This window comes from Trachemys scripta, chromosome 7 (genome assembly GCF_013100865.1).
Source record: "Trachemys scripta elegans isolate TJP31775 chromosome 7, CAS_Tse_1.0, whole genome shotgun sequence".
NCBI classification, from domain to species: domain Eukaryota; kingdom Metazoa; phylum Chordata; order Testudines; family Emydidae; genus Trachemys; species Trachemys scripta.
In genome coordinates, this window is record NC_048304.1 from 8,840,807 (window position 1) to 8,859,536 (window position 18,730).

General features: G+C 43.3%; 1 protein-coding gene across 7 annotated transcripts in view; it reads right to left on the reverse strand.

Moving 5' to 3' along the window:
- The window catches only part of FRMD4B (FERM domain containing 4B), a 198,044-nt gene that overhangs the window by 29,392 nt on the left and 149,922 nt on the right, over positions 1–18,730 (reverse strand). For 6 of the 7 annotated variants that reach the window (XM_034775352.1, XM_034775350.1, XM_034775348.1 and 3 more), the window contains 4 exons: positions 9,983–10,066; positions 8,406–8,471; positions 7,085–7,142; positions 5,684–5,770 (listed from right to left, as the gene is read on the reverse strand). In XM_034775352.1, coding sequence (XP_034631243.1) covers positions 5,684–5,770; positions 7,085–7,142; positions 8,406–8,471; positions 9,983–10,066 — 295 coding nt within the window. The remainder of the gene's footprint in view (positions 1–5,683; positions 5,771–7,084; positions 7,143–8,405; positions 8,472–9,982; positions 10,067–18,730) is intronic. The other variant, XM_034775351.1, reaches the window with a different exon arrangement.

Genomic DNA, 18,730 nt, shown 5'->3' on the forward strand with positions numbered 1-18,730 from the left:
CCGGTAAAGTCCACAGAAATTTTGCAAAAACCAAGCAAACCAACATAAAACAAGTGTGTCCTTAGAGGGCTGAAGCTCAAACAACAGTCTGCGTCTGGAAGTCACTGCTTTTCATAGAATAGTCTTATTACAAGCTCTGTGTTTACTTTCAGTCAGTATCTGGATTCTAAATCAAAGGCTTCCCCTGGGTGAGAAACACACAAAGCAAATGGGATCTTTGCATAATTAGAATAGCCTGCTGAGAATTCAGTGCCAATACTATTGTATTCTGAGCAGCTGAACAATGCAGCACAAAAAATGTATATTAAAAAATAGTTCTATAAGAGAAAACGTGCAGCATCAAGATTTAGATACCTTTTACTTCATTTTGTAAATACCTCTGATAAGCATTATCCATTTTCAAAGCCAGTATGCTTTAACAATGCTATTGTGTGGTGAAGGAAATTGATATTGAAATATCTGTAGCTTTAATACAACTCCATAATAAGATCCATTTTTTCTATTTAGGCATTAGGACTACATCAAGTACTGTAACTTGAATACAGGAATAGGACAGAGCAGGAGAAAACTTAGCTGAACTTACTTACTTTTTGACTAATGTTGCTATTATCTTTTCAAATTTCCGTTCTCATTTGATCACCATACAGTGGTTTATTACAGCACATAATGGAATCTAGTTTCATTTTCAGACACAAAGGCAGCCCACACCACTTTACATATTAATAAGCTGGATGCTGTTGTAGGCAAATGAAGATTCATCCTGTATACTAAATGGACGCATAGGGCTTTGGACATTAAAACCTGTTTTATTTAGAAAAGGAACGCTGGCCAGGATACCAGTGTTATCTCCTAATCTATTCAACAAGGATTCTGGAATGGGAACAACATCTTAAATAACACCTGGACAATCAACAAAGATGAGCAGAATGCACCTTACTTTACCCATATGAACTGAAGAGAGGCTGGTACCATAATACAGTGGTCTCCAAAGTGGGGTGCACGCACCCCAGGGGGTGCGCAAGAGGATCCTTGGGGGTGCGCGGCAGGAGGAGCGTTTTTTTTTTTTTTTTTTTGCTTCGTCAGTTCAGGCGGGAGTCCCAGTGGCTTTTTTTTTTTTTTTTTTTTTTGGTAGAGCCGGCGCGGCAGGGGTTGCATGCTCAAAATTTTTTTACCGATAGGGGTGTGCGATCAAAAAAGTTTGGAGACCACTGCCATAATAGGACAGCAGCATTAATCCTGGGCATGAGATTAAACCTGGATGTGGGTTCTGAAGCAATGCATCATATATCCTAATGATCTTATGTTCCAGAGCACTTATCACCTGAGTCATACGGACACTATACTGTGTAGCCAATATGGAATCCATTGCTTCTCATTCGTGAAAATTGCCTTGGTCTTCGGAGATGACAGCAAGAACGATACTTTTAAAAAAACAAACCACCAGGGCCGGCTCCAGGCACCAGCCCAGCAAGCAGGTGCTTGGGGCGGCCAATGGAAAGGGGCGACACATCCGGCTCTTCGGCAGCAATTCGGTGGCGGGTCCCTCAGTCCCTCTCGGAGGGAAGGACCAGCCGCCAAAGACTGAAGTGGCAGCGGTAGAGCTGATCGCGATCACAGCTTTTTTTTTCTTCTTCTTTTTTTTTTTTTCCTGCTTGGGGTGGCAAAAACCCTGGAGCCGGCCCTGCAAACAACCAAACCCCACGTGTCCATTGTCAGCATATCGCAGCACTGGAGCAGAGTGATTCCCTCAGCTCCCCCTGCAGCCAGTGACAAAACTGTCACTAACTTCAGTGGAGCAAGACGGGCTTTTAAGAGAAGGGACCATTTTAGCTTCAAACTACTTCCAATCATAATCAATATATCGGTAGTAACTGACATGTGGGTGTGCGTATGTGTGAAGAAACAGCCCCGGATAGTTGGTGGGGCTGGAAAGCCTTCCTCAGATGAGGTGTTCCTTCAGGAACAGTCCCATTAACTTTAACAGGACTGCTCACATGAAGACTGGGCCCTTGATGACAAACTATGGTTCTGGCCAGGTCAACACTCGTGCAAACGGGTAGCTCGCTTTATGGGACTGCTCACATGGGTAACATTACAGGCATAAGCGTTGGCCAGACTGCAGATTAAATATGTAGAGATTATTTCATCCATTTTGGTTTCAGAAGGTGCTTTCAGCGAGGGGCTTTTAACTCTGGATCTCACTCGCCTTGCTGATCCACTCTATTGACCTTCAGTATGCTGTAGGGCTCATGTATTTACACATGGCCTTTTCTGCCTAGAGCTATTTGGGTGGCCTGAGATTCCTATATTTAAGGAGGAGGGTTTTTCATTGTCCTTTCGTTGGTATTGTGTCAATCCGAGTGGGTCTACAAGTTAATGTGTTTTTTAATTGGAGAGTTTCTGATGAGTGCATGTTATCAATGGAAAACAATATTAAATAAAAAACCGGCAGCCGTCAATAGCAGCAGCCTTTACAGAATGTGGCGTACAGGAATAAGCAGAATTCAATTACTGTGTTGGGACTTAGCCAGCACGCTGGGGATAACAATGTAGACTCCTGCTAAAAGTGCCAGCCCTGAAACCTCAGAAGCTTTCCAGCCCCAGCAAGTATCTGTAGATGTTTGTACACCAAACAATCGTAGGTCTTGTCTACACTACAGGGGAAATTCGAGCTAAGCAAAGCAATTAGTTATGTGAATAGCGTAACTCAAATCGACATAACTTAGATCTACTTACCGCAGGGTCCACACTACACAATGTCGATGGGAGAGCGTCTCCTGTCGACTCACCTTACTCTTCTCGATTCGGTGGAATACAGGAGTTGATGGGAGAGCGATCTGCAGTCGATATAGCGGGTCTTCACTAGACCCACTAAATCGACCGTCGATGCATCATTCGCCGCTAGTGGATCCCCCGGTAAGCGTAGACAAGCCCACATACATTTAAAAACAGGAAAACCAGCTTGCTGTTGGTTACCTTTTAACATGACATCTCTCTCTTACTCTGCTAATCAAACACACATTCACTTTTTAAGGTCTCTATCTTGGTGGGTAGATCACAATAGGGATTCCCTTAACTCCTTCCCAACTGGTTAAGGATATGTAGCAGGAGGACTTTTGATCCATGAGACAAACAGCAGGATAATTCTTGTGCAGGGCCTGCCATCTGGCTCCATCCAGAAGGGCAAAGCAAGAAATTTCCTGAAAATCCAATGCTATCGGCATTTCAGTGCAGAAAGGTAGAGTCTACATGCTACATGGCTCATCCCTCTCCCCAACTGCCTGGAAAGATAATCATATTTGCTGGTTGTGATGCGGAGTATCCACAGATTTAGACAGACATTTAGATGAGCCACACAGCCTCCTCTCCCTCTGGATAGATCTTCCCATATATTCACTGATTTGAAAACTTAATAAAAATGAATGTACACTGACTATTTCTAGCCAAAAGCAAATGGCAGAGGCTGACACGGAGTGTGAGTGTAATTCAACCTGAGCAAATGCCCTGCACCTCTTCTGTGTGAAGATGAACAGTTCTGCAATATATCTTAACCCCCAAATCTAGTCAGTATCCGATCACCTCTATTTCCTTATGTATCCCTTTCTCCCTTGAAACTGAGCTCCCTAATTACTACTCTCACTGCTAACTTTAGCAGTTTGTTTCATATTCCAAACCTGGAACCACCCTTTGTGTAATGTTTGCACATTAATTTCTTCCTCAATGTTGGTCCATGACCTCGTGTTAAACTAAGTCACTGTTTCAAACAGCCTATTGGCATCAGACTTTCCAATGACCTTGATGCTTCTCCTCCCTCTTTGTTCTGTACTCCAAACTGGGTGGTTAAAATTACTGCAAGGCACCCAAGTGGCACTGCTGTGAATGGTCTGCAAACATTTCCATTATAAAGCCTGGCACCAATTCGTACACAAAACTCCCATTGATTTTAGAGGGTGTGACACAGGTGTAATGGTGGCAAGATGTGACTGTTGGCATTTGTAAGAACATGGAGTTTCCCAAACTGCCCAGCTGGTGTTGAGAACGGTAAGCCCATAGGTACAAAAGGAATTAAACTGAGAACTGGTTCAGCTGCACGCACACTTTCTTGCTCTGGGTGCTGGACATGACTGGCCCCATCTACCATGGTGTTGCAAGTGTTTGCAACAATGCCGAGGGGTGCCCGGAGGATGAGATTCCTAACCTCCACTTGCCGACCCATTTACTAATGTACTGTCTGTACTCAGCCAATGCTTGGGAGTACATCAGGCATGGTTATCCTTGTGAATCCGGGTTGATTTGATCTTTTACCAGTCTTGGCTATTTTATAATCTTACACCCAAATCAAACCTACTCTGTCACTGTGGTATGTGAACAGCAGAAAGTCCTGGGACTAAATAAAGGCCTTTCACTGGATAGAACAAGAGAGAAATTTAAGAGATTGATCTTGGTGACAAGTTAGCTCAAGAAAAGGAATCAATCAGTAGCTGACTGTCAAAAGGGAGAGGACAGTGACACCGTGTGGGTCTTATTAGCACATTGAATTGCTACTAGTGGATCTCACACTTTCCTATAGCCATGTTTCTAGAAGCTCATCCAGAATATGTGCCAGCCAATTCTGTTCCACAGGCTCACTCCTCCTGTGTAACTTTCCAGCTCCTGGACAAGCGCACAATGATCTAAACTGATCTGAAGTGACTGCTGGCAGCACGCACGCTCCTGTGAGCTACTGCCCAAAGCCTGGGGGCAGGAAGCACATCAGAAAACCAGTTCTGCATGGGGACAGAGGAGACACGGCTACAAGAGAGAAACCAGGTGTATTCCCCCCCACAGGACAACTCGCACACGTGACGAAACCTCCTCCACCCGTTCTAGGAAACCAGTTCTCCAAAGACCTCCAGGGCTCATTCCAAGCTCTGAATGGGACTTAATCAGTTGTTGAGCTGGAATAGTTCCCGCGCACATCACGTGCTGGGGCGGGATGACAGCTTGCCAGCAGAGGGGCCTGTGAGGGTGCGCTGATAGATGACTTGTAGGGAGCCAGCGAGGGAATACAGGGCCCTGTGCTTCGGTACCTGAGATTATTGGCAGGAATTACTCAAATACGCAGAGGGGGATGAGGAGGAAAGAGCAGCCTCGGATATTCAAGCACATGTTCTCAACCCACCGCCTACAGTTACACACATCCTGGGAATCAGCAGATGCATTGACTGGCCTGCAGCTTCACCAAGGATTCAACCAGCATCTCACCCATATGAGACACTGGACTGATCTTATGGCCTGATCCACTGATCCTCTCTCTCTCTCTCTCTCACACACACACGTACGTCAATGGAGATTCTGCTTGAGGAAAAACTAAAGCCAGGACCAATAACTCTGAACCCATTTAAAGCAGAGACCCCCAGCTACACCAAATTGCTTCATACTGTGGGATGACCTAGTGAGGTTGTTAAAAGTCCAGTAGCGAATGCACTGAGATCATCAAACTCATTAGAAGCACCTGTGAACCAAACTTTTGTACTGCACATTAAGAGTTTGCACTGTCTATCTGCTGGAGAGGAAGCATGTCTTCCTCTCCAGTTTTCCGGAATTCATGGTGTCTAAAGCTTTCATTTTCCTCAGGACTCTAACTAGCCATGGCTTTAAAAAAAAAAAAGCTGTATTTTGACATGGCAAAAGAACAACTTACTTTTCTAGGCTTGACTTTGTCTTGTAAGTCGTACTGTCCTATTCCTTTATAACTGATGCCAAGCCACCACGGGATTCCTTGTTTATCCTGTAAAATGGAAGAACACAAGAACCAAGATCTAATGAGGAGTTAAGAACCTCAAAGATTATATAGTATTTACCGATTTCCTTCTGTGACAAGTATCAGCGGGTTAGGAACACAGGAGGACTTTGCAAACAAACCTGCACTCAAGCAGTGAGACTGTGATGAAAGGGCTCTGCCATTGCCATCTCAGACGGAGCGAAGGAAAAAGGGAAGCTGTCTGTTGGCTGCGCAAGTGGACAAAAAGCAGTAGAGACGCTGCAACGTGTGGGCGGAGATCACTGCAAGTGGGACCGCGGGGAGGGAAGGATGTAGGGCAGCAGAGGGTGTGGCCAAAGGCCGTGTACACAGTACAGATGCATTGCACAATAAATAAACAAATAAATGCAGAAAGGGAACAGAAGACTATGTCCAATACTCCTCACTCAATACACCGTAGTTAGAGACCATGATCCCTGCTGGATAGACACCCTTATATGCAATAAAGCCCCCTCCCCCCCCCCCGCTTTTTTTTTTGGCTCATGCTTTGCCCATTTATCCAGAATTGTTTCTAATGTATCGACTGGTTATTAAACTATTCCCGTCCCCACCTCAAAAACCTTTTCAGTTCTATAGAAATTTTGTTAGCATAATTTTGTTCAATTTTAACAAACTGCTTCAAATGTTATGGGGCTGTGAAGAAAGAGAATGCTGAGAGTGGTAATGGCAGCAGGGTTTCACTAATTACAGGGGTGCATTTACACTGCAGCTAGAGGTATGTTCTGCAGCTGATGTAGAGGTACCTGCGCTAACCCTAAGCTAAAATAGCTCTGAGGGTGAGATGGTGTGGGCTGCACAGGCCTGCCTGACCCCCTTGGTATGTATTCAATTCTGCAGCCTATGCTTAAGCCCATGCAACTGTGTTCTTACTGCTACTTTTAGTGAGCTAGGTAAAGTACAATTAGCACATGTGTGTCTGCATGAGCGGTAAACCACACCGCTGGCTACAGCATAGATGTACCTTTAGTCTTTTCTCTGTTACATTTTTCTAATCTTGATTAACAATGCACCGGGCCTCTGGAGAAATAAATGTAGCTGCTTAAAAGCTAGAAATGATATGCAGTTTAATTAGGATGAGAGGGTTACAGGGGTCTTTTTTTGTTTAAACAAAGATTCCCTTCTGCCTTCTCTGTAAATGATTTGCAGTGCACCACCAACAAAACTGAGAACACTGAAAAAATATGACTCAGAAGTCCAGTTTTTAATATTGACTGGCAGATGCTGTACAGTGAAACCGTTCCTTCAAGAATGTAATCATGTTATCTCTGAACAATCACTAACCTTTACTCCATAGTAATGGACTCCATATGTAGGCAGAACTTCTACCACTTTCATGTACCTGTAGACAGATTTACAGTGCATCTGATGAGTTGCTCTGGAGAGAATAATGCCTCTTAACATATCCTCTTTTACATATGCATTCAGATCAAGCCATTTAGCTTTTGCACATTAGGTGACGGGCTCAGCACCCTCCATTGGGAACAGAGGTGAAATTCTGGCCCAGTTGAAGTTGATGGCAAAATTTCTGTGCACATGCAACAAATTTTTAAAAAATAAAGTAACTGTTCCCTGTAATTCCTCTTATCAAGAGTTGAGGAAGCTGAGACTAAAACTACATGTTGAAAGGTCTTTTCTGAAATGTTAGAATCATAGAACCATAGGGTTAGAAGGGACCTCAAGGGTCATCTAGTCTAAACCCCTGCCAAGATGCAGGATTTGTTGTGTCTAAACCATCCAAGACAGAATGTTGCAAGGAAAGAGCTGCCTACACTTATTTAATTCTGGTGACTTGGCAAAATGAGAAGGAGAGTTATGGTAACATCAAAAAAGAAGTGGTTTGAAGTAGTCATATTAATACAATTATGCCATTAAGGGTCTAGATGATTCAATACGTTGGTGATTCAATGGATTAGTGAACCTCTGAAAAGATAATTTATTCTGCATTCCTACTTAAAAGAGTCCTAGGACTTAATAGCAGGATTTTAACTGGGTAGGAGAGAGGTGCAGTCAGAGAACTGTGTGGGGAAACTTGCCTGCTGTCTACTTCATATAACTATGTAGCTCTTCTCAAACATTTGGGCATATTACACTTCATACTATATTCGCCTCCACTCAGAGCTTTTAGGTTCTGAAATAAAGCTCAGCAATGGGAATCCGTTGACTTCAATTGGCTTTGGAATAGCCCCTAAGTCCCTCACCTTTTGAAAACCAAATTCAAACCATTTTAAAACAATAAATATATTTGTTATCCTTACACAACTTAAGGCAAAATCCTTCTTCAGATATTGGGGTAAAAATTAACGGTTAGCAAACGAAGCTTGGAGGTCAATCCCTCTGGTACTGGTATTAAAATGAGGCCATAATCATTTTTTGCCTATCGAAGATATTTAAACCTTAACTGGGGACTTGTGAAATGCAAAATTTAAGACATGGGTTAATGTAAATTTGCTGTTTGTATTAAACAATAACAATCAAAAATGTCATTGCTACAGATATGAATGGTAAAAGTCCACAACGAATGACTACAAGAACAGCATCATTCCCACGTATCAACAGAAAGTATTTCAAAAATACCCCCCAATTAAATAAGCGATACACTCACTGAACAATAGCTTGTCCTCTGGTCAGACCTTTAATTTTTATATAATGTTCAATTACTCTGTCCTCACTGCAAAACAAGCACAAAATCCATTTAGAGGCTCAGTGATTTTTATTTTTTTACATGCAGTAACTTTTGATGATATTCAAACCCATGCTCAGCATACATCAAAGGTGCTTCATTGAACATTTCCCAGTAGTTTCAGTTCCATAATGACTCCAGTTCCATCCTTCATTATGCAGAATGGAACCTTTTGTCTAAACCAGGGGTCGGCAACGTTTGGCACACGACTCGCCAGGGTAAGCACCCTGGCGGGCCGGGCCAGTTTTATTTATCTGCTGACGCGGCAGGTTCGGCCGATTGCGGCCCCCACTGGCCACGGTTCGCCATCCCGGGCCAATGGGGGCGGCGAGAAGCGGCGCGGGCGAGCGATGTGCTGGCCACGGCTTCTTGCCACCCCCACTGGCCCGGGACAGCGAACCGCGGCCAGTGGGGGCCGCGATCGGCCGAACCTGCCGCCTCAGCAGGTAAATAAAACTGGCCTGGCCCGCCAGGGTGCTTACCCTGGCGAGCCACGTGCCCAACATTGCCGACCCCTGGTCTAATCCTTACTACGGCATCCAATGTTCCAGAGTCTAATTAGCTCCTCATTTCAGATCAACCAGCTTTGTTACAGATGCTGCTGTAGAATAATGGCACTAATTGGATAAATTCATATCTAGTGCCTAAAGAACCCAGAACTTCAGAGAGTGGCTGGTGTTGCATATGTAAGACAGAGAAAAGTTATAATGGATGTGTTAATTCCTACATATTCGTACAGGTTATTTTTATTCTCAGCCATGTAACAAATGAACCTATAGACGACCTATACCATCGTCACTCCATACATTTTGTTCTGCTGAAATTAGAAACAAAATACGCATTCGGACCTCTATCACTCTTGAAGACAAATGAAAAACAGGCCAAGTGATTTAGTTGCATAGCATTTAATAGGGAAAAAAATGAATCCTTCTAAAAACTATTAGTGGTAAAATGAGAAAAGCATAAGTTAGAGCCTAGAAATGAAATACAGCAGGCGATACTGTACCTGCATAAAGGGGATCCATTACAACATAAAAGTATCTTATTGTTTAGTACTGTTTCTTCACAACCCAAATGCTGAGCTGTATTTCTTACCTAAGGACACATGCTAGAGATGGACTCAAGGCACAAAACTGTATCTGGCTCTGCATTTCAGACACCCCCAGGCCTGGAGAATTGTTTTGATTCACCCTGCTATAAACAATCGGTGCCATTTGCAAAATTCAGAGCTGGTCTGCAGTTTGGATTTCAAGTCTCCCTCAAGCTTGGTGATGTTCAGATCCAGAGATTTTGTTTAACCCCCGTCACAAACACATTTAGATCCAGAACTGGGTTTGGATTCAGGACCTCTAGAGACTGGATGTGTTTAGATACAGGACTTGGGATCAACCCCATTTATAACACATGCTAGAACCTTTACAAACAGTGTGCAAAACTGACGTAGTAATGGCCACTAATTGCTACTAATATTTACATTTCTATACTAGTGAGAAGCTTACCAGTAAGCGAGTGAGGGATGTTCCTGCAATGTCTTGGTAGGAAAGGCAGGCAGTGCCTTTAAATCTTTTCTTGTGTTATCATCACTAAAAATAAGAATGGTACAAAAGTTACTGCTGCTAAATCACAGATGCAGTCATTAGTTTCCAGAAAAGGAAAGAGCCACTGGGTATCAGCTACCTAAGAACATGTTCATTTGCACCATATTCCAGCTACCTTAGCAATGTAATTCTATAGGCCTTCTGACATGACAATTCTGTAAAATACTGTCCTGTACACTAGTGTTATCATTCATTGTGAGCACAATATCATGGCTAATGGAAAATTAGGATGCTGAAGAAAAGAAGAGATGGTATTTATCCATCTTTTAAAAAATACTGTTGATTCCAGGCAGAATACAGGAAACCTGCCCTGAGCATTTGCAGAAAGGAAACCTCTTGCCTGATTGACCATGTTGTTTTCAAGGTTTTCAGCAGAATTTTTGTTCAGCCTTTAGTTAGAAATCCACTCCTATTAGGCAACCCATCTATTCCAGGCATGAAAAATACTAGGGCTGGTCAAAAAATTTCTAACCAAATATTTTTCTGTTGAAACAAGTTTAGTCTAAATCAAAATGTTCTGCAGAGGGGAAAAAAGACACGAATTTTGGTAAAATTTCCGTGGAGAAAACCTAAATGAAATGTTTTATTTTGGATTGACTTGAAACTACAATTCCCATGAAACACTGCAGAGGCTTGGGTGGACACAGAGATTAACATCAACCTGACCCGAAATAAACTGTTTTCAATTCAGGTTGGCAAACTGAAATGAAACATTTCAATCAGGGAATGTCAAAATGTTTGTTTCGATTGAAAATGTTGAAACCAAATGGTTCGACCTCTATAACAGAAATTTTTCTGAATTTTTCATTCTGTGAAAAGTTTGGATATTTTGACTTTTTGGCCTAATTTGGGACAAAAACCATCATCAAAATATCAGAAATTCCATTTTTGACCAGTTTTAGAAAATAGTTAATATTCTAGTCAAAGTAAATACAGCACGCCTCAGTTTTTGAAGAAACAAACTGGCACCCACTGAAGCTGGCAATAATAGCCGGCACGGAAATGGTTAACATTTTCTGTTTACATGCTCCATTAATCAATCAGCTGAAACTTGCACGCCTCATTTCTGCAGGATTTCTGCATGCTTTAGCCGTGGTAGGAACAGGCATAAACATGACTTTTCCATGTAAAGAATGCACTGCTCTGATTCATTAACACTGGCCTAGATTTCTGAATTGAACAATCCGGGTGACTTCCCGGAGGAGTTGTTCATGTTTCTGTTTTAGAGCCATGCTGCCGATCAGACTCCAGTTCAAGATTTTGTCTCAAGTCACATTCCAGTTCTTCCTTCAGAATTTCTTGGTGTGTGGGCCACTGTGCATTGCTAGAGAGGAGCGCAGCATAAAAACTGCAGCATCGGCACCAATCTTGTAAGCTGCATCTAGAGAAAGCAATGCAGGCCTAAGGCAGCACTAAAAAGTCGGCTTCTTGGAAGTGTGCTCAATGCTTCTGGCAGGTGTTACGCTGAAGGCACTGTAAATTAAAGCTCTGTGTTTATACAGAGCATGGGCTAGCAGCACCGCAAGCTTCTTCCACATCACCCTGACAATGTGTCAACCCTGACACAGAGGTGCCTCCTCTAGGGATGAGGCAATGAACCTCATTTTATTCTTCACCGCCTCTGCTGAAGTTGCCACCACGGGTGGCCTATCATACCAACTGGCTTCAAGTTTTATTTCTGAGCTTCCCACAACCAGTTCTCTTGTGCCAGGAACATGCGCAGCTCTTGGTATTGTGGCCAGCACATGAATGCCACAAAACATGAATCTGTGGAGAAAAATCAGAATCTTTTTTTTTTTTTTTAAACTCCCAGTGTTGTCCACTCTCATGATATTTGGAGGTTTTTTCCTTAAAGTCCCAGCGGCTGAGATTAACAGAGATTACATGGGAATCTCAGCTTCCATTTAAACCAACAAACAAAAAACACCCAGTAAGTTTCTAGCTCTCAGGGTTGTGGAGAAAAGTCTTGAAAACATGACCCAAGTGCATTCTAAAGGCTCAGAAACCAGAACGCAAATAAAAGGAACCCACTTTGTATTTATGTTTGTTTTAAAATCTCATGGTCTTTAAGCCAGTCTCATGATTTTTTTTTAGCACTTTAGGTTGGCAACGCTGAACTCCCCTGAAATATACTGGATTGGAAGAGTTTTAGAGGAAAATGAGAGCTATTTTCCTCAATGAGGAGGTGTTTCCTAAATACAGATATTTAGGCCACAATCTTCACAGCTGTGGGAAGTCTAGTGTTCAGCACCCAAATCCGTATTTAGGCCCCTCATTTGGGAGTTTTGTCACTGTGCTTAGGTGCCAGCAGGATTGGGGTCTGAAGTAAGTAGCTTGATTTCCACAGGTGCTAAACCTCACTGAATTCAATGGGTGCTCAGCATCTCTGGACTCCAGGCTACTCATGTAGGTGCCTGTATGAGTCACCGACATTTGAAAATGTTAGCCTTAAGATGTAGGCTCTGAGCTGGGGCCGGCTTTCTGCTCCACTGCAAGGCCTCTCATCTCTGCATATGGTGGGGTAGTAGGCTAATCTATTAACATTTGATCCTCATCAGATATCAAGAGACGGGCTCCAATCAAATAAATATGGCCCTGGATGCTGTAACTGTTGAAATATCTGCAACCTGACCTGAGACTGAGATTTACATTGGCTGCTGCCTTTCTGTCAGGATGGACAGCACTCGCTCTGCCCTATGGGGCTGGTCTGCCCTCCACAGGTCAGTTTTGGAGACCCTCCAGTGGCTATCGGTAACAACCTTTACGCAAATCCTCCACACTGAGACCATCGACTCATTTCGCAGGCTGCTGAAAACTGTTCTGCGGTAGCAATAAATTGCAATCACGTGCAGGGCCTCGACTGGACTTGAAGTGGCAGCTTAGCGGTAAAGGCTCTGGGCAGGTCCCCAGCTGGTGTACGTCGACATAGTTTGAAGTCAACAGAGCTCTGATGAATTGCACTGGCTGGGGATCCGGCCTTCTGGCTGCAGAACATAATCCCCTGATGCACCCAGTTCCCCATAAATATAAAGAATAAAACAATTTTTGTCTGGCTTTGGCAGTTATCCCTTCCTAGGGTCCCAAGCTCACATCCTGCCATCCTTCCATATGCCGTTTGACAGGTGTGTATTCCATACAGCATTTTGCAGCATGTCTCCTGGAAGTACAAGACTACTGTAGGGGAGTTTGGTTGTTAAACAGAAGGCCTCACATTTCTAACGGCCATGCTGAGTTCCTTTCTCCATAGCCATAAGGTTAAACCTCTGGAATTTATGGAAAAATGAACGAAAAACTTGGGGGAAAAGGGTGCGTCTGTCTGCTTCCTTCGTCATGTACCTTCCCCCTGGAGTAAATTGTACAGCTTGGCATTTAAATGGCATCAAGCTGCTGACTGCACACTAGGGATTAGCATTTGGGATGATTCACAGCTTCATGGAGAGTGAGAAACTGGGAGTCGGACCTCTCCCCTCCTCCCCAAAAGTTCATTATCACTTCTCCCTCTGGACAAAACATGTTCTCCCCCTGACCTTTAGAATCACTACTGCATGACTACTGCATAGACACAGCTGTTTCTCAGAAGTGAGGCGTCCAGATGAAAGTAGCAATGATTTGAATGACAGGTTGGGGTTTGGTTTTACAGGATCTGGAACAAGAGGTGAAATCACGAAGAGGGGGGACTGGGAAGAAACTCCCACTGCTCCACTGTCGAAACTACCCACCCAAACAAAGAGAAAGTCACTTTGAGCTGTAGCTCAGCGTGCCTCGCTTTGAGCAGAATTCTAAAAGCCTCTCTCTGAAAAATGACTCTATCTGGCTGAATTTGAGGGTGGGTGGCGGTTACTGTAGGCAGTGGGTTGTTTGCAGTTGGTGATAACACAAGCCAGCCCTCTTAAGAGCAATGGTGGAATTCAGCTGTCAGGACTGGGGGGCCCCTACTTGCATTTAATCTGACCTCCAGTACCAAGGGGCTTCTTCATGAGTCAGCCCTGTTGGTTCCTGGCACTATTCCAACACTTAAAATGCCCAGGGTCAACAGGGCTGAATTTCTTTGGCAAAAAAGTTTGTTTCTCTCCGAGGAAGAGAATATGAAGCAAGCTCTTTTGAAATATTGTTCCCCCAGGAAGAGAATGAAAGAAAATGTGCATTTTCTCCTTTCTTTTCCATCCCACCACATGTATACGGGGACAAAAATTGTCCCCTAGTGCAAATTTAACATAACTTGAATTGATCACCATCACCTGGATGGGAATACCCCAATTCTGAGATTTAATAAAAATCTACATTATGCGCTTCTCACGGCACAATGTTTTAATTTGCATTCTATGTATCGTCTCTATTTAGTTTTCTGAAACAATGTGAACCAGCTTAGGGCAACATACTGCCCCGATCTGTACGTACAACTCTTACTGGTCTTAGTGAATGTGCTGTGTGTGGATTGAGTCCCTACAAAAACCCAAACAAACCGAACAACAAAATCCAAACCCATATTGTGCTATGAGCAGAAAATCTAATCACACAAACTACCATGTTTTTAAGTCTGGCCCAACTTTATCTGCCTATCGAAACCCACCTTATACCAGAAACCAGGTTGTGGCTAAAAATTTTAGCTTTGCACATAAATCCCATTAGAATTTTAAGAGGAACTTAAGTCAGACAATAATGGCACACTTCACTGGAAGTACATTACTAAGAATTAAAAAAATTAAAAAGGATTCATAATCTATTTGCACTCTCAGTATGTGTATCTTCACAGCTTGTGGTTTCATGATACAACACTCCCTGCTAGCCAAAGATTTACTGACACGACAGAACTGTGCTAATTAGAACCATTTGTCAATAGGTGCCCAGCCTTTTCCTTGTGCCCACTGTGTCAAATAACAATTTATTTTTGTTGCTAATGCAGTAACTCAAGGTAAAAGCTTTGATGGAACAAGATGTGGTTAATGAGATTATTATAAAATGTGGAGCATGAAGTACAAAAGCAATAGGTACACCCAAGACAGCACTAACCAACACGCCAATTACATTTGATATGGCAGAAAAGTTCAACATCTCCCATTTCTCTGTAAATCTTAACAACTTCTTGGAAAGTCTGGGATGTATCATAACAAAATGATATGAGGTGTTTTCGTCACTCCGGAATTGTTTTGCAAACAAACGTCACGTAAGACAGGAAGGGATTCAGCTAGAGGAGATTCGGACAATAGGGTTTGGGATAAATGGGAGTATACAGTAGGCACAATCTTGGCTGCGTGTGTGTGAAGGGATTGGAACATGCAAGAGACAATACAATATTGCCATGTATTCTATACACGGGAAATTTTCTATTAACATTTTTCCCTCTTGTTCTTTTAAATGTTTTGTGTTAGAAAAAGAATGGTGCACACCCAAATTAAATACTAGAAATGGGATCTGTAATTTCTCTGTCAGGAGAATGGTTAGATTACTTGGTATATTCTGACACTTATCCCGATTCTTGAGAATTGCCAACTCCTTTAATTTTACAAAGATTGACTACCACTGAAGGAGAACGCTGTGCATTATTATTTACAAAAGGTAGACAGACACCAGGCACAATTCTGATCTAAAGAATGTAACTCTATTGACTTCAATGGAGCTATTCCTAATTCACGCCAGTGTTGATGAGTGGAGACTGGAGAATCAGGCTCAGTGAGCGGAATGTCTCTCTTATCACTGGAATGCGTCTGGAACAGATGTGTTTTCTTAAGTATTTGAAGGAGGAAAGGAAGGTGGGTCTCAGTGTGCATTCATTGGGACGCTGTTCCAGGCATAAAGGGCAGTATGTAAGCAGGTGTGAGAGGAGGCAGCAAAAATTATTAGGGTGGAGGATACGGGGTGAAAGGGGTGTAGATGGAGATAAGGGGGGAGCTACAGAAACAGGTGGCGCAAGGGAGAGCTTTTGACAATGAGATTAGGAAGCCTGAATTTAGTACAAAAGACCTCAAACAAAACAGGCGAGTGTAATCCAGTGGAGAGACTCAAGCAGAAGGGAAACGCGAATAGAGCAGCTGGATCTTGGAGCAGCATTCTAAGATATATTCATTTGATTGGTCCTCTTAGTGCCAAACAGCACATCTTTGCAGTATTTCCCTAATCTCTCAGTAAGGTACAGTACAGTACTTCAGAACGCTCAGGAAGTTTTACTAGTCAAAAGGCCCAAATCCTGAAAGGGGCTGATCAAGTGATTTACTTCAATGGGAATCGGCGGTTCTCAGGGTGTTCCAGAATCAGGCCCTCATTCCTTTAGCCAGTGGGGAGTTGCCCTGTGGAAAGGTTACAGGGTTTGGCCCCTCAAACACCGGATAAGTACATGCCATGGTTAAAGGCATTGGAAAGAGCACCTGTCAAATGGCTTTTGAACCCTACAGTATGGAAGGAAGATAACATACAGCTGAAACCCACTGACTGTGTGTATCAACCTAATATCCGCTGAGAGACTAACTTTTAAAACGTATTATAGATAGAGATAGGCTTGTAACGAAAGCACAGGATCCCCACTGACTCTTTCCATTCAAGGGGAGTTGGATCAGAGCCATGGAGTCAGGAGACCTGGATTTCAGCTCTGCGACACAGTGCTCAACCAGGCAAGTTACATATGATCTCTACTCCCGAGTGTCTCTTTCTGAAAGAAAATGGAGATACTGCTAACCAACCTCACAGGGGTGTTGGAGGCCTTATTCATTAATGTTTAGAAAGTGCTCAAAGGCCCTCAGATGGAGTGTGTTATTATGTTATAATAGTTCACTGCATTAGTGCATCTCCCTCAGCTAGGTACCGAAGTACACATATATGGCCCTCGTTACCATATGTCTGAGCATCCCTCACCCTTTAATTTTGTATTTATCCTCACCACACCCTTACAAGGTAGGGAAGTGCTATTATCCCAATTTTACAGGTTGGGCGCAGAGAGGCTTAGTGATTTGCTCAAGATCACACCGGAAGTCTGTATTGGAGTCGGGACTTGAACTAGGTGTCCAATCCTAGGCCATGGCCTTAACCTCGTGGCCGTCCTTCTCCAGCTCCAATATTGAGAGTTGAGTATTTTGAACATAAGGACCCTCAGACTTTGAACAAAACTTCCACCATTGCCAATGGGTATCCCATGGGCAGAACTCGAGCAGAACACGGTTAACTTGTAAAAGTACCCGCGTGTGCATTTGTTAATATTTCCCCATAAGACCAGGCAGGAAGCAAATCTGTTTCAATTTACCAAAGGATTTGCTCTTGAACAAGCGAAGATTATTCACAGTTGACATGATGATCAAAGGATCCCAAACCCTCCCCCAAAACGACAGACTGTTATTGCTAACATTCATGAGTTCTGTCTGTTCATACAAAAGTCAGATCAGCCAAATTAGTCGTGGTTCTTTTGTAGGTCTGAATACAGCAGCAAAGTTTAAAGCTTGTTATCACAGTCCTCTCTGTGCTGGTACAAAGATACTTTAAAATATAAAAAAAGGTATCAAAATAATGATAAAAAGGACTGACAAATCTACAACGGCAAAACAGTGGAGGCTGAAGTGCTGTTGTTATTCTGTTCATTCCCACCGTGCCTAGGCAGGGCAATACAGGCAATGAAATTGAGACCCTTAGAGCGGGGAGTGAGAAAATTAGGGAGCTAAAGGGAAGGAAATTCTAAGGTTGCCACTTCAAGCCAGACTCTGCTCTCAGTTATCTGGTGTAAATCTGGAGAAAGTTCACTTAAGTCAGTGGAGTTTTTCCAGATATTCACCAGTGTAATCAAGAACCGATTGCAGCTCGGAGTTACTGGAACATAATTTTACACGGCGTAGGGGCAAACCCTCATCTTAATACCCAGTCTGCATGATGGGAAGATGTACTTGGGCCAGTGGTGAAGGAATCCTTTCCTTGAGGCAGGGTAGTCTTGTCCTGGCTGCTACTCCAGTCCTAAGACTGTAGTAGCCTGTATAGCTCCATGGGGGAGAGGACTGCATGACCTCTGGACCCTCTGGTACCACACTCACCCATCTCTGGTGCACCTTGCCCAATGAGCTCTGCACCAAGGAGAACACAGGCACAGCCCTCCCAAAATCCTGCCTACTGGACCAGTTATGCAGCACCAGGGACAGGATTTGCCCCACTGATTCACAGGTGTATTTACAAACCACAAAAAGACCCCATTTGTGGGATAATGGATGAATGTGGCAGAATAAAACAGCCCTTTTGCACCCATTGCAGTATATGTTGCTAATATCACCTGTACAGTTAGATTTCTTAAAAATGCATGTTAGTTTTAGATCACGCTGTGCATCATTAGACCACATGAGATCATGTTATTAAATAACTTTGAAAATACCTTATATCCACCCCCTCCCCTGTGCAATATCTTGGTTACAGCATTTATACTTGACTCACCAAGGGTATGTCTATACCGCAGTAAAACACCCGCGGGTGGCCTGTATCAGATGACTCGGGCTGTGAGGCTACACAATTGCAATGGGGTTCTGGATGGAGCCTGGGTCCTAGGACCATCCCCCCTTGTGGGATCCCAGAGCCCAGGCTCCAGCTATGGTGTCTACACTGCAATTTTATAGCCCCAAAGTCTGAGACAGCTGACACAGGTCAGCCGCGGGGGTTTTATTGCATTATTGACTGTTGCATGGACCG